Source organism: Erpetoichthys calabaricus, chromosome 2 (genome assembly GCF_900747795.2).
Source record: "Erpetoichthys calabaricus chromosome 2, fErpCal1.3, whole genome shotgun sequence".
Taxonomy (NCBI): domain Eukaryota; kingdom Metazoa; phylum Chordata; class Cladistia; order Polypteriformes; family Polypteridae; genus Erpetoichthys; species Erpetoichthys calabaricus.
This window is the reverse complement of record NC_041395.2, coordinates 297,076,102-297,093,064: the sequence shown is the minus strand read 5'-3', so window position 1 is coordinate 297,093,064 and position 16,963 is coordinate 297,076,102. Positions and strand designations below refer to the sequence as shown.

General features: G+C 37.5%; 1 protein-coding gene across 6 annotated transcripts in view; it reads left to right on the top strand.

The window, feature by feature from the left end:
* Positions 1-16,963, top strand: part of vti1a (vesicle transport through interaction with t-SNAREs 1A) — a 508,387-nt gene that overhangs the window by 109,486 nt on the left and 381,938 nt on the right. For all 6 annotated transcript variants that reach the window (XM_051922191.1, XM_051922192.1, XM_051922193.1 and 3 more), the window contains exon 3: positions 1,598-1,708. In XM_051922191.1, the coding sequence (XP_051778151.1) occupies positions 1,598-1,708 (111 nt within the window). The remainder of the gene's footprint in view (positions 1-1,597; positions 1,709-16,963) is intronic.

Genomic DNA, 16,963 nt, shown 5'->3' with positions numbered 1-16,963 from the left:
TCACTCCACCTGGTGGAGACATTTCAGTTTTGCAGGTATTGCCTGCAAAGACTGGAATAAATCTAAGCTTATAAAAATATAGGGCTTCATAACAGCCGATATATATAGTTCAGATCACTGCACTAGTAGTAGTAGTAATAGTAGTAGTAGTGCTACTTCTATATACAGCATTGTTTCTTAAGTAAACCTACAAACATTTTTAAAGCCTGGAATCAAGGTTACTACTTTTTCCGTTTATAAAAGATTCATTTGAGAATTATGAAATATTCGCTTATGCTCTTAGGTTTAAATTCTCATAAATTATGACCTGAATTTAATTAGGAAGAATATGTCATTTCATCTCAGATATTCTGCTCACAAAGATGGCAAGCTGTTATGCACAAGTCAACAAAAGAGGTTCAATTTAAAAAATAAATGCATTTTACTTGTGATTAAATGGCTATCGTGGCAAGTTCCTCATTAATGAACCTTCTTCAATATAGTCCATTAATTCGAACACAATTATATTCTGTAACGTTTAAAGTTTAAATGTCATGTGGCTTTAGGCTGGCTGTTAATAGCATCTTGAATAAGTAACTGATGTATCTTATGCATTGTTTTTTTCTTTCCTTATTCATATGCTTTTAAACATATCAGTTCATTTTTCTTTTATGCTAAACAAGGACATCCTTCTTAGTAAAGAATAGAATTTCAAGGTTGACTATTGCTAAGTTACTCATAAAAAGCCTATAAGTATCATGCAATAAATGTTTCTTTTTCTTGAGACAGCCGTCACTCTGTTACTTCTTGTAATGAGTTCCAGAAGGTGTCAGACTAGACATTTATGACATTTTTATGAACACTAAAGACATATAGGCTGAATTAAATGTCACCAATTTCTAAAGATTGCCTCACACATCTTTATAGACTAAACATGGATAACTGTATCTTAGAATTGATTAAAGAATAGAAGGATGTATTTTTTTTGGCATACATGTATATTTCTGATACATGAGCATTTCGTAATGGTTAGAATGGTAAGCTGCTGTTCTACCATATTGAACACATTTCTACTATGATAACAATTTTGAGATTAGTTTACTTCTATAGTATGTCAGTTGGTTCTGTGCAAGCTAGCCCCTTTCTATAGAGGATATGTACAATTTTCTGTTTGTAGAAAAATGCTAACATTAAAAGAGGCAAACACTTTGGTTCAAATGCCGGTAAAGATCTTTTGAAATATTAGTCTGAAATATTTTTTTTTTTTTGTAGAATGTGTTTCTGTTACACCTGATTTTTTTACCACTCATTCTCTAATGAATGACAGCATTAACTATATTGAGTCTTGGGGTGAAAGATGCATATTAAATATAAAGATTGTATTTTAAGCTATTTTTGGATTATTGTTAATGTTTAATTTTTGGAACACTCCTTTGAAATTTAATGCAGTAGATTTTTAGATTTTTCTTTAAACAGTACTATGCCATAACAGGTTGCTGTAAATCAGAGTTTCTATTTCTAACCACAATTTTTCTTAACATTGAAAATCACATTTTTTCTTGCACCATGTGCCACAGTTATTTTCCTCTTATCCTATTTGTTTTGCTTTATTTTTTAGCTTGAGCAGATGGATCTTGAAGTAAGAGAGATTCCAGTCCAGAGTCGAGGCATGTACAATAACAGACTGAAAAGTTACAAGCAGGAACTTGAAAAACTGGAGAAAGACTTTGTAAGTATCATCTTAGGTAGCAAAAAGACATCATTGAATTTTTTGACTGCTTTGTGAAGCTAAGATTCTGTTTGATGTAAATAATAAACTGACTGAATTCTAGTTCTCAAAGGACATGCTAGCAGGAAATCTTTAGAACATTTATTCATGGCAACAGTATTGTGAACACCCAGTGTTTTATTAAATTTGAAACTGATGAATTTGATTTGATTGCAGAGAACTGTTGTTTTTATTTTTATTAAATGTATAAAAATGTATACATTACTGAATTCTAGCTCCTGCAAGGTAGGCTTTTTAAATTATTTTCCATAAATATATCATTTGTTCAAATGTGATTTACATACCATTGTTGTTATGCATACATTTTAACTGGGGGGTATAAAATACCAAGACAATTTATCATTATTTGAATAGAATCTTTTCAGGTAACCATTAGATGCCCCAGTTTAAGTACCTATATAAAAAACTATACAGTGAACTTGCTCTAATATGTCTAATTGCATAAAGTTATGAAATGACAGCATATTGGTTTGTTTAATTGACTTTTTTTTTTTACATTAAGGTTTTACCGCTATATCCCAATAAGAAATGAGAAATTGAGAAATAATGTATTATTTGTAATGTAAAAATTCTCTTTCTTAAAAGAAAAATCTGACATCTAGATTGATCATTATATTAAAATAAGCTATGCAAAGAATGTTGCTACATTTTCATGTCTTTAAACCGTCTATGCTTTAAAGCTTTAATTTGAAGACCTTTTTCAGTATTTATAGAATACGTATTTTCTGAGATGTGTATTTTAAAATATTACTGCTGTTACATTTTAAAAATGTTAACCAGATATCCCATTTTTTAACGCTATCTGCTTTACTTGACATATTTACAGTGGTGCTTGAAAGTTAGTGAACCCTTCAGAATTTCCGTATTCCTGCATAAATATGACTTTCACACAAGTCCTAAAAGTAGACATGGAGAACCCAGCTAAGCAAATGAGAGAAAAATATCATAGTTGGTCAATTATTTATTGAGGAAAATCATCCAGTATTACATATCTGTGAGTGGCAAAAGTTTGTAAATCTAGTAGGTAATTTGAAGGTGAGATTAGATTCAGGTATTGACAATCATTGTGATGACAGTCAGCTGTGAATGGGCATCTGTTTGTATTAAAAGAACAGGGTTCTGTCAAGGGCTTCTTTTACCTCAGTAAAAGAATTGTTAATGCTAATTGTGCTGGAAAAGGCTACAAAACCATCTCTAAAAAGTGTGGACTGAATCAATTCACAGTTACAAAGATTGTGTTCAAATTGAGGAAGAGTAAGACTATTGTTACTCTCCCCAGGAGTGGTTGACTAACAAAGATCACTCCTAGGGTAAGGTGTGTGATTGTCTACAAGGTCTCAAAAGAACCAAGGGTAACTTCTAAGCACCTAAAAGCCTCACTCTTGTTGGTTAGTGTTAATGATCATGAGTCCATCATCAGAGGAACCCTGAACAGCAGTGGTGTGCATGGCAGGGTTGCAAGGAGAAAATTACTGCTTTCTAAAAAAATGCATTGCTTCCCATCTAAAGTTTACAGAATTGCATGTGGACAAGCCTGAAAGCTATTGGAGTAATGTTTTATGGATAGATGAGAGCAAAATGGACATTTTTGGTTTAAATAAGAAGTGTTAATGTTTGGAGAAAGAATATTTGGTGGCTCTGAGACTAGGGATCTGCACTGGCAATTGAAAGGTTGCCAGTTCGAATCCCATAAATGCCAATAGGGACTCTGCTCTGTTGGGCCCTTGCACAAGGCCCTTAACCTACAATTGCTGAGAGCTTTGAGTAGTGAGAAAAGCGCTATATAAATGCAAAGAATTATTATTTATTATTAAAGAAAAACCTCATACCATCTGTGAAACATGGTGGCGGTAGTATCATGCTTTGGGCCTGTTTTGCTTGCAGCAGGGCCAGGACAGCTTGCCATTGTGGATCAGAATTTTTTTTTGAACTGTAACAGTCATTTTGTAGGACTTTCTTCAATTACTTTAATATAGATAGTAGAGCTGTCAGCATACTGTTGTTAGAAAGTAGCAGTTCGTGTTTATTTTCATTTAGCTGAGATGGACCCAATATTTGCACAGGTTACTGAGACTTCTGTAAATACTTTTTAAAAACAGAAGTGTAAATACTTTTAGAAAGAATGATTATAGTGCCAAGAATTGTCATATTTTGCTATTATTCCCTGAGAAGATTGGTAGTCTTCAGCCTTGTTTTCCTTGAAACTGTGTGCCTTTCTCCGAGATGTCAGAAGGACCTAACGATGAGTTTCACTCTTCTTACATTAAAGGATCTCTCTGCCCCTCTGAGACCACACATGCTTATACCTCAGACTACCTTTTAAACACATGTATGCTTCGTACTACTTTCTAGTGATGCTGTATAAAATGATGAAAATGAGTTAATTAATGGAGCATAATTTTAACACTGTAAATTGATAAAATGCAGCAATTTATTTTATGGTGGTGTTCTCACTACACTTTTATACTTTTAACTGACAAACTGCTAATCTGTTCTGTCACAGAAAGATTCACTAGTTATTCCTGAATTTACTTTCACTTTCAAGGTAATCCAGGTGCCCTCCCATAGTGGGTAACAGTACAAGTAAAACCAGAATAACCAGTGCAAAATTGCAGTTCTGGTGTGAAAATCTAATATTCAAACTAAGATCAGTACAAATAAAACAAAATAACCCAGTATTACTTGAGACCTCAAGGTGTCACCCATTTACATTGAAGGATAAATGAAGAAGGACTAAATAATACTGTACACCTATGGAAAATGGAAGAGTAGCTCTTAAACATACAAGTGATTGAGTGGTGACAAAATGAGATCAAAGCGGCTGCATCTGTTAAAAAAACTCACCAGCAACACTTAAAAATAATGAATAATGATCACTCAGAAGTACTACTGCCCTCCAAACAAGTGGATGAGCACTGCTAAAAGAAATGTGATTACCTGTACAAAAACTTTGGACAAGTACCATTAAAAAATATGATGACATCAAGGAAACATCAGCACTGATTCCTTAGTGGAGCATTAAAATTATCAGCTGCCTGTAAAAAGGCGGACAGCTGAAAGAAGAGGCATAAGACAAAAATAAAGCAAAATCCTAAGCTGTCATTTCTAGAAGGTCAACTTGATTTAATTTCTTAGTTCCAGTTTGTTGAGAATAAAAAAAAAAACAAATCACCCAAAGGTAACGTAAAAAAAAAAAAAAACAAGTGAAGTCACAAAAGTATTTAGCTCTAAAAAATAAGACAACATTATTTCATAACATCTGTAGCCCCTTCCAATTTCACCAAGACATTACAAAGTACCAATCCCCAGGTATGTGTACTTCAAACTTTTGCCCTTGACATTACAGGCTGGTGTACAGTGCTCACTGCATTGGGGCAACACAAAATCACCTTATCCCTGTAAAAAACAGAAACTCAAAGAAACTAGAATAAAGAAAATTACTACTAAAAGCACCCTAGAATACTGAAATTGGGTATCAATAATGCCTTTCTTTGCTAGAATTTTATTTAAGGATGACTGAAGCAGGAATAAAGAGCAAGAGCAACTGAAAGTTTAGAGAAAAATAGTGCTTAGCATTTGGTGACTATTGGAGTATTCTGGAACAAAAATGCTTACTAGGTTAATGAGAGGAAGATCCTGCAAAGCAATTCTTTTAGATATTTTTGATTGGGCTACTGGAGCCATTGACAAACACAAAGCATATGACATAATTTAGTTAGACTTTCAGGAAGCCTTTAATATAGTCCCACAACGAAGATTAATTTTGAAACTAGAAGCTGTAGGCATCTGAGGTAACATACAATAGTGGATCTCAAGTTGGTTAACCAAAAGGAGACAAAGAGTAAACATAAGAAGAAAATGCACCACATGGAGTGAGGTTATCGGTAGAGTCCTTCAGGGGTCATTTAGGACTGAAACCAGTAAGAACTTCTTTTTCGAGAGTTCTGGGAATTTGGAACAAAGTACTGAGACATGAACTTGAAGCAGAAAAATTGACAACCTTAAAGAAGCATTTGGATAAGATATTGGGGCAGCAATTAGATAAAGAAACAAGTTTGATGGACTAAATGGTCTCATCTTGTTTGTCAGATTTCTTATGTTCTAATGTTGAAATTACTTGCAAGTGAAAGTTTATATATAAGAAATATATAGGAAATTAAAATATTGCATTTGATTTACCAATCATTGCAGCAGATCGTAGTAATTTAAGAACCAGCAAATATTGGTTTATCAGTATTTTTGAAAAGTAGAATTCGATCAGTAAACTACATTGGAGTAAATGGCCTGTTCTTACCAAAAAGTTTCTTTTCCTCTTTTATTTTGTACAATGGTTTGTAGTAGGGAAAAGAGCTTTGTGCATTGTACTATTTTTGAATAGGCATGGTACATCTCTGGTTTTGTTTATAAACATGGAGACCAGAGCTGTTGTGGATCCAACTGTTGTACTCCATGTCAAAACAAATAACATAGCTAATGATAGGCCACAAATTTTGTGAAACATGCTTAAAAAGCTAAGTGAAAAGTCAATTGAATATTGTGCTTTTATGTAAGGCAGAGAGAGAGCGAGACTGCAGTGTTAAGCAAAATTTTGTATTGTTGTTTTGTAAGAGCCACTTTAGAGGGGCATACTGTGAACTGTCAATCTCGGGAATAATAGTGCAATATACTGATCACCCACTTATTCTTAGGTAGTAGTTTTCTGAAACGAAGACCTCTGTGTTAAACAAGATTTTGCATTATTGTTTTGAAAGAGCCATTTCAATGGGACATAATGGAGAGAAGTGCATAGTTCAAATTGCCCACTTATTCATCAGACATTTTTTATTAGTATACTGATTTTTCTCATTAGATAATAGCTTTGTGGTCAAATATATTTTTGGATTTCTTTACTATCAATAAGTTGCAAGAACACATCTTTAGAATCACATACAATGCATTATCCTTCATTCAGCTCTACATCTACTTCATTCTGTGTTGTTATATTTTAAGGCTATGTTACATTATGCAACTTTTCCATCAATTTTCAGTTGTAGTCTTCTTAACCTTAAAGAATCATGGCAGTTGATGGCACGCTTCTTAGAAGCTGGTTGCATAATGAGACATACCTCTGTGATGCCCCATGCTACATGACCTGAGACCCAGAGCATTTAGCAGTTTGCAAACAGTGAGTGAGTCACACACACAGACACTTTAAAAAAAATGTGCAACAAAACTGTTTGTACAAATAATGTGCGACAACAAGAATGAAAAATAGGAGTCATGTGACACATAGCAAAAATAAGTAAATGAAAAGTAAATGCACTTTTTTCACACAAAACGGTCGATGCACTGGAACAATGGTGATGTGTCCAGCAGCATGCCCCTTGTGTAGGCCTCCACCAAAACAACATTCCAGGACTGACTGCCACCAAAGCGCTTCTTCCGAATGTCATTTTGGGTATGTGATGCTGTACTGAAACATGTCCCCTGCACAAACCTCTGTGCTGCAAGAAGAAAAAGAAAAAAGTTAAATGCACCCTTTAACTATTTATAAATGTGTACAGACTATAAACAATTAAATACCATTGAACCGTAAGTAAAATCTGTTACTCTGAAGCGCTGAAGCACCCTACCAGACACCCCCAACTAGTCTGCTACTTGCTCTGATAAAATCAAAATGGTTTAATTTTGTCTTTAGTCATAAGGGCAGGCTCTGTGTGAATGAGAGTTCACAACCAATGAATGCTCATCCGGAAATACAGTAAATATGATACAGCGATGAGGAATAAGGAACACTGGGGCTTATTACCTTGCAAACAGAAGAGAACCTTGTCTCTGTGATAAAATGGAAGAAAGAAAAAAAAAAGGGCAGATGTTGTGGATGAACTCGTCATGACTGTTAACCCTTCATACTGCACTGGCTGTTAACCCTTCATACAACATTGGCTCCATCAGGCAGCACGCTATTGGCTGTCACAAAATGGGGCAAGCACAGTAAATTAAACATGCCCAGCAATTTTTAGTCATTTAAATTGATATGGCTTGTGATTTGATCAGCAACTGCAGTCAACAAATCTGACCTTCCCCATGACTAGAAGTTGCATAATTTGATATCCACTTTACATAGCCTATTGAACAAGATTCATGACCAATGGAAGCATAGTGCCTACTTGTCAAGTGTGCATAAAACAATTCCATTGTACTTTGTATATATGACAATAAATAACTAAATTGATTACACTGCTTTACGTTTTTTTTATATGGGAACTGCTACCCTAGTCTGCCTGTTTGAGGTTTTGTCCCTGCCTTTCTTGTAATATCGAAGAGACATGTTAACCTACACTTCCAAAATGTGGCTTCTGTATTTGCTGTCAGATTTTATCCACTCTTTTGCCACTTCTGTAACTGCCACTGTTTTGCCCTTTTGGAACTTGCAGGGTAATCTGGAGACCCTCCTGCAGACATTGTATGGACAGCAACTGACAAATTCTTTTACACTGGTATCTACCAGTGGATCCTAGGGCTGCTGCCATGATCAGTACTCACGGACACAGGTCACAGCTTCTTGCAGTTACTTATTGCTGAAGTCTTGAACACTGTCCATTCACTGTCCTGACCCGTAGGTTTGAATCCTTGTGCAAGGCCAACCACTGTAAAGGTGCATGGTCCTTCACCAGGGTGAACTCATGTCCCAAAAGGTAATACCTCAGCTGAGTAATTACCCATTTAATCGCCAAAGCCTCCCGCTCCACTGCCGCATATCTGGTTTTACGGTCCAACAGTTTCCGACTCGGGTACATTATGGGTTGTTCCACTCCCTCCATGCTCTGAAGCTTCCATCTGGAGGATGAAAGGCAATGAAAAGTTAGGTGCTTTCAATAAAGGAGCTGACATAAGGACCTGCTTTAGGTCACAAAATGCAGTGTTTGTTGTATCATCCCATACCACATGATTTGGTTTCCCCTTCATTGTCAGATTGGTCAAGGGCATTTCTCTCTCGGAAAAACAGGGTACAAACTGGCAGTAGTAGCCTGCTAATCCAAAAAGGGCCTGAACTTGCAGCTTGGTCATCAGACAGGGCCAATTCAATATGGCATCTATTTTGGAGCATTGTGGTGTGACTATACCCCAGCCCACCAGGTAGCCTAAATATTTGGTTTCAACCAATCCAAAGTAGCATTTCTTTGAATTAATACAAAGATCGGCTTCCGCTAGTAGCCGTAATATATTTTTTAACCTGCTGTAGATGTACCTTCCAGGTGATGGAATAGATGACAACATCATCCAAGAAGGCAGCACTATACGAATTATAAAGATGGAGCATTCTGTCCACCAGATGTTGGAAAGTTGCAGGAGCCACATGTAATCCGATATTGGCAATGTCTGCTACGGGTGCTAAACGCTGTCTTTTCCTTTGCAGAGTCTGTTAAGGGAACCTGCCAGTTGGTCATACTGAAGGTAGTCAAAAATTTGGCATGTCCTAGCCGTTTGAGGAGTTTGTCCACTCGCAGCATTGGATAGGCATTGAATTGGGAAACTTGGTTAAGCCGACGGAAGTCATTGCAAAACCTCCAACTCCCACCAGGCTTTCCGACCAATATGACAGGACTGGACCAGGGACTATAACTCTCCTCTATCACTCCTACTGTAGGTCCAGCATTTGTTTGAACTCTAGTTCCACTTCTGCCTTCATACGGGCCTTGCCAATTTGCCAGTAATTTAGAGTGTGAGGTAGGAAACTAAAACCATGACACGATCTCCCGGGCAGAACTCCTGAAGAGAAGTACCATGGTTGTAACAACGGACCTGGGCTGCTTGCGCATTTTCAATATGAGATTTTAGAATATGTCTAATTTTGGCAAATAAATTGCATAGTTGATCAATGTATTCAAGTATATTTGTAGAAGGGAGGGCCTTCTCCTCCCAACCCTCCTTTAATATATCCAATATACCTCAGGGTTGTCCATATAGTAACTCAAAGGGTGAGAACCCCATGGAGGCTTTTGGAACTTCTTGATATGCAAAAAGGACAAGGGTTAGGAGCTGATCCCAGTTCCTTCCAACCTCATTGACTACCTTACATAGCATCTTTTGAGAGTTTGGTTAAACCTCTCTATTAGATCATCGGTTTGAGGGTGATATACTGAGGTCTTTAAATGCTTTATTTTTAGTCGCTTCACAGTCTCCCTGAACATCTCCGAGGTGAAAGGCGTCCCTTGATCTGTCAGGATTACTTTAGGGATGCCGTCTCGCGCAAAGACTCCTACTAATTCCCGTGCGATAGCTTTCGAAGTCGCTGAGCGCAAGGGAACAGCTTTGGGATATCGGGTAGCATAATCTACCAGGACCATTATATACTTATGACCCCTGGCCGAGGGCTCTAGGGGTCCCACCAGGTCGACCCTGATTCATTTAAAGGGAACTTCAATTAAGGGTAAAGAGACTAGAGGAACATGGTCCCTCCTAGGAATCTACTGCAGTTGACACTCTAGGCAGGACATGCAAAAATGGCGGACCTCTTCATTAATCCAAGGCCAAATAAATCAGAGCTTAATCCGCTCTAGTGTTTTGTCTGGGCCCAAATGGGCTCCCAGGAGGTGGGTATGAGCCAGTTCGCTGACTTGTTGCCGGTAAATCTGCGGCACTAACAACAGACACCTTACTTCCCCCTTGTGTTCTGCCACCTGATATAAAAGATGATTATTCAATACAAAGTGGGGACCCTGTGGCATGGTATGTTGCGTGCATTGCAAGGTTATTATAGTTTTGCGTAATTATATTAGTTTTTATTTCTATATTTTTTCTGACCTTACTTAGAAGTTCAGTTTAGTTTTAGTTTTCCTTCATCATGTTTTTTTACGTTTAGTTTAGTTTTTATTTCACAAAGACATTTCTATTTTATTTTTACATGTATATCTATTAGTTTCAGTTTTAGTAATTATGGCATGGAGCTCCTACGGAGTTTAGTTTTATGTCACTATCAGACAGAACTGTACACTTAACGGATTTGGATATGAGTTTAATGTTAGTAGAAGCTTACTACACTACTTGGTTTACTATCTGGTTTTGTTTTTGTCTGATAAAAACAAGCATAATCAAAACCAGATACTGAATATGAACGATTTTACACAATTTTACAATTTTTGAAATATTTTCTATGCTGAACAAATCTGTGCCGACTGTTGCCACTTTTTTTTTAATCTTTTTCTTTTATTGCCCAAAATGGGACAATTTGTAATGAAATTTAGGTGAATTTTAAGGTGTGAGGGTTTTTTACTTAAAATGTCTACAGCACACAAAATATCCTGCTCCAAGACAACATGCTTAAAATGAATGCCTTCAATATTTCATTCAAAAATCTCCCATACTGGGGTTTGTTATTTTCTACAAGCCATACTGATCTCTGGTTCCATCTCAGGCACATACAATTTATAGACAGAATTTTGCCACCTGCAGGCCTGAAAAGATATCAAAAATCAGAAAACAGATTCTACTGTGTTCTGACAGGTGTGACCATGAAAATCACGGGGGCTTAGGAAGAACAGGACTCTTAGACTTGAATCAATGTTCAGCTCCCACCTATCTGTATTGAGGGAAACAAAGAAAAACGAGCATGTAGTGTCAAGGTTAGGGGTGGTGAGACTTGAATAGCCAATGTATAAGAATGGTAAACCCTTTATAAGCAGACCAAGAACAGTTAATAGGAGTATGGACAGGCACAAAACGACAGAGACAGCATCTGAGATTAAGAACAATATATACATTATCTAAACCTGCTTATCCAGAGCAGGATCACAGGAAATCTTGAGCCCACCCCAGCAGGTTTGGAAGTAAGGCAGTAAAAATCCCTGGCATGCAATATGTATGATATGCCTGATGTTAAGAACAAAAAGAATATGATGATTTCAACATCTACTTAGAGAGAGAGAAACATTGAAAAAATGGGGACAAATATTTTAAAATATAATTCTGCTAATGGATTATTTTCACAATATCAGGTGTTTTAAGTTGTGAATATGAACTAAAAAAGATAAGTAAATATAGAATAAATACAAAAACACATTAGTAAGTTTAGTTTTTCATCACTTTGCAGACTCTCTTCGCCTACCTACCTTTGTTTGTATCGTTTCATTGTTAAACAATGTTTTTAAAGCAATGGGATTGGTCATTAACAATATGCTGATCTTGTATGATGACCTAGTCAGTCTCTCGATCAGTGTTATTTTATTTTCAAATGTCGTGAGTGGTCTCCCCTAGACTTTCTCGTGTACTCAGATATGGGGATGGATATTTGAGAAGTAAATTGCAAGACAATGATTATATTTTTATATTATGTACATCAAAGAATCATCAACATCAAATCAAATCAAATTAAGACTATATTGAACAATTATTATAAAAGTAAAGTTGAATTAATCTGACTCTGTAGCTGTATGAATAAAAAAAAATAAATCAAGTATGTGTTCAGGTAACGTACCACTTCCAGTTGATGGATTTGGGCCAAAAGTTAATACAGATCTACAATTTGGTTGTAACAACCACTTGCCGAATTTCATCCATCTATCTCGTGTTTTTGAGTTATCATGTTTACACACACACACACACACATACACAGATAATTCCAAAACACTGTATTTTTGGACTCCGGGAGGTCTATAACGTCAAGGTCCATCAAAATCTCGAGGTCGAAATTTTTCATGATTACTATACTAAAGTAAATTAAAGGAAGTATATACTAAAATAAAAACGATTTCTCCTGTGCGAAGTGGCTAGTAAATTACTGTCAACAAAAAGCAGTCACCTGAGAAAAAAACGAAACGTTACTCACTCGTGATTTTTCTGTCCATATGGTAAAGGTTTTGTTTACCAGCACATTCGGATTTCAGTTGTTTAAATTACATCTTGATATACAAGCGCAGAGAAAGGCAGCACGTAAATCGCTTTCTAGTTCACACATTTTACGCGCCTGCATTCAGCTTTCTCTGTCACCGCAAATGCTGTGTGAACACCCGCCCTCCATCACCAACCGCCGTTCACTGGATGAATAATATGTGGCAGCTTGTGGTGGATGACTTTCTGTTTTTAGAGTTAAGTTACAAGGGTTAAAGACTAACAGCAAGAATATTCATTCAAAAATGAAAACAAAAAATATTTTACTAAATTATTTTATTTCAGTTAGTCTTTCCAGCTACTTTAATAGTTTCATTTAGTTTTAGTTTTTCGTTCCAGTTTTGTTAATTATTTTATTTCAGTTTACGAAAATGTTTTTTAATAATAGTTTCAGTTTTGATTTTGGTTTTTGTTAACTATAATAACCTTGGTGCATTGGCCATCTAATAAAACTACTGTATTCTTTGCAAATTTAAGGGAGTCATCATTCCATTGCTCCCTTTTAAAAGCCTAGGTCTGCCTAAACTGAAATTGCACACAGGTAAGAGGATCAGATCCGACCTCAATGGGTGGGGTTTCAGTCCAAGCTGGGGCAGCACCTGTCGATGACGTGTTGTGGTGTAACCGCCCGGCCTCCTCCATATCATTGTTAGAGGCCGAATTCTGATCTTCTTCTGGCTGTGAACACGGCGTGGAGGTAGCTGAGGATATTGGTTCGGTGTCCGTGACATGACCTAGTTAGTGCCCTTGTGGGAGCAGCGAGTGTTATACCACGGATATTGTTTGATCAATCTCTACCCAGTATCATAGGGAATGGAGGATTTTCGAGGACCGCCACCACCATTTTTCACCATTTTTGGATGTCCCCGTGAATACAGGTTAGACTGGTCTTAACTTTAAGCCATTGTCGAGGCCACACTAGATGGCGAGCAACCATTGAAATGTTACTGCCAGAATTAAACAAAGACATTCAACCTTGTGGCCATTGACTAACGCTACTCCTGTATGCGAAAAGGCCAGAGGATTAGCTTGAGCACAACATGCCCCCCCCCGCATCTCTCTGCAGAAGTCTCTGTCACCTTGCGAAGTCCTGCGCTTTCTATCAAAGTTCACCAAAGCATGTTTTGTAATGTAGGAATGGGACTCTAAATCAGGGATACAACTTCATCTAGGTCCACAGGGATTCCGCTCTGGATCTCCCAAGTAGGTTTCTGCCCGTTAATGATCCCTACTAAGGCCAACATATGATTGTCCCCAGGTCAGCTGGGTGAGCTTAGAGGGAAGACTATTTATTAATATTGCAGAAGACTCTTTTTCCACTATTTGTTGGACATTTTTATTGTATGGTCTTAGCCAACACCTGACTTTATGCCACAGTGCCAATGCCTGTTTTTGAAGGGATTCTTTTGGGTTATATTCCCAGTTCATTATATCCCTCACCTGCCGACCTGAGGTGTCCCCACCTTTCTCAAAGGACTTTTCCTTTGTGGGGTTTTTTGGGTCAGTCTTCATCCTCGGGAGCCCATTATAAGTCTCCACTACGTTACTTTCTGAACCTGGCTTCTCACCTGTAGGTGCCCTGCCTACAGTTCCAGGTTCTCTTTAGGGAGGTCTGGGTTGGAACATGCTCCAGATCCCCCCAAAACACACACCATCTGACCCCAGCTCGGCAACACGGGAACGGTACTCTCCTACTTGATAGGTCTTTGGCTGGTTGGGACGAGGGTGTGTTGAGATTTTGGTCTGTTTTGGCTTCCGGTTCCAAAAGGATGCCATCATTCTGCCGACTACGCCACTGTTAAAGAATTAGTCTGAACACACTGAAAAGGATTGAGGCAGCCACCTGTACATTGTCCCTGGCTGCAAAAGGGTATGAAAATTTGACACAACTGTCCTTGGTGAATTCCAGACTGAACTGATTTAGTGGTGGAAAAGATGGTGGCTTTAAAGGTTGATACTGGATGTGATGTCATCTGAGGCCGGAAATCGGAAGTGATGTCTCTCATGGTATGAGAACTGGAAGTGACGTCTTTCTTGGCACTGGAACCGGAAGTGACATCTTTCTTAGCGGTGGCACTGGAAGTGACATCATTCTTGCCGCCAAAACCGGAAATTGTGTCATTCTTCCCACAGGGACTGGAAGTGACATTGTCGTTGTTAAATCAGGTAGGTTTTCCCGTATTTGGCCTGCAGAGACAAGAGAAGAAGGTTTAGTGCACCCCGCCACCCCCTGGCCTGGTGGATAATTACCTCTACTTGGTTCACTCAGCTTCCTCCTAATCGCACATGTGCGACAATGTATGCTGGAAAATGATAAGACTTGAAGAGATCTTGAATTGCATAGCCATCTACCAAAATTGCAGGTTTTTAGTTATTAATTATTTTTCAGTAAATGAAAGAGAAAGAGTTGCTCATGAATTAATCTAATCAAAAATGCTACTGTAAACCAAAAAAAAAGTTTTTTAGAAATTGAAACAAAATTCAGTTTTTTTGTGATTACTAAAGAAATTTAAGACTCTATAAAGACTTGAAAGCAGTTTCTATCACTTGTACAGTAGATGGATTTTTCCTTCTACAATATTTAGTATTCATACTAGGGGGCTTCGCTCGCCAACCCCTGGTGTTGGGTTACCCGAAATACATTGATGTATGTATGAGATATATTGGAGTGTAAAGGTGTAGATGACGAACAAAGGAAGTAAAGAACCCATAGCATGGCACATTAGAAAGATTTATTGGAATATTTCTTTATACACAACATTTGTAGTAAAGATGGTGTGTTGTCCTTAAATGAGTTTTCCTTGGTATGGAGTATCTATAACTTTAACTTTAATGTCAGATGAACGCCGAACTCTTGAGAAGGCTACATAAAGTTGTCCATGTCCAAAGTTGTAGGCGCCTGCGTTCATTGATTTTATCCAGGCGGGCTCGTTTTTGTATCTCCGCCAGGTGTGGTCTTTCGTTTTGAACCCGTGCCTGCCTTGCTTCCGCAGTTTCAGATGCGCGTTGTAGGCGTCTATGTTCATTTTATTTGTCCATGTGGGCTCGTTTTTGTAGCTCTGTTAGTCGAGGTGTTTGGTTTTGGAGCCGAGACAGTTTTGCTTCCGCGGTTTCAGACGCGCGTTGTAGGCGCCTACGTTTATTTTTTTTATCCATGCGGGCTCATTTTTGTAGCTCCGTTAGTTGAGCTGGATCGTTTTGGAGCCGTGACCGTGACTCCATTAGTTATCCGTTGTCTACCGTTAGTAATATGGATAATTGCACTTACTGTTAATACGGAGCGTTTTCTGTGGTTGTACTGTTAATTATGCATCACTGTAATGTGATTCACATATGCTATATGGTTTGGACGTGTGAGGATGCCGTACGTTTAATACGGAGAGTTCGTTTATTCTTATTACCCGGACCATGCTGTGTAGTGTGGACCTGCGCCTTTCATACTTTCTCGCGCCTTCCGAACTATCTTTGTGGACCTTTGCGAACTCCGTAGTGTCTTCCGTTTGACGCTGGGGTGCAGTGCAGAATCCACTTTTCTGTGTGGCTGTGTCGTTAGTCGTTAGCTATGGGCGTGTTGTTTCTTCATGTCTTATTTATGTTAGTTGAGCTCTTTCGTTTTTGAGCCGTGACTCCTTCGTTCGGGGTGGATCAGACTTCGCTTGCGGTTTATGAGACGCGAGCTGTAGGCCCCTGCGCACTATGTCTCCTGGGTCCATCGCCGTGTACCTGCGTCCATGCCTTCCGGTTTACCATTCTCGGTTAATAATATGGATGTGATACTGTGCAACTTTTTTGGATATTGTATCATTACTGGGATTTGATTTTCAATGTCATGATTCAAGATATACTGTAGTTACTGTCATTGTAGACAGATATATATTCTATGTTCATTATAATGCCTAAAATAGTTTTTTAGATCTCTAAAAAGTTGAAAATTATATAAAAATAAATAAATTAAAATGTATAACAACAACAAGACATCTATGCATTTTTATACAGGTGTGAACTATTTTGATAAATACTCAAATCTTTTTAAATCTTTATAGTGCATTCATTACAATCACTGTGGAAGAGATTTGTATTTATCTTTAAACAGAATATAGCCATATTATGATAAAAAAGGAAATACAGTTGTAGTTCCCGGAAAGTCCACCAGATGTCACAAAAGGACAGACAAAATGTTTGCAAAATGTCTTTCTGAGAATGATCTAAGCTTGTGTATCATATTTAATATGAACAGTGTTACAGGTTTTAAGCTTTAAAAAAACTGATATAGCTTGTCACTGTATTGATAAAATACTAACAAATTAACATTTTTGCAATAGTATA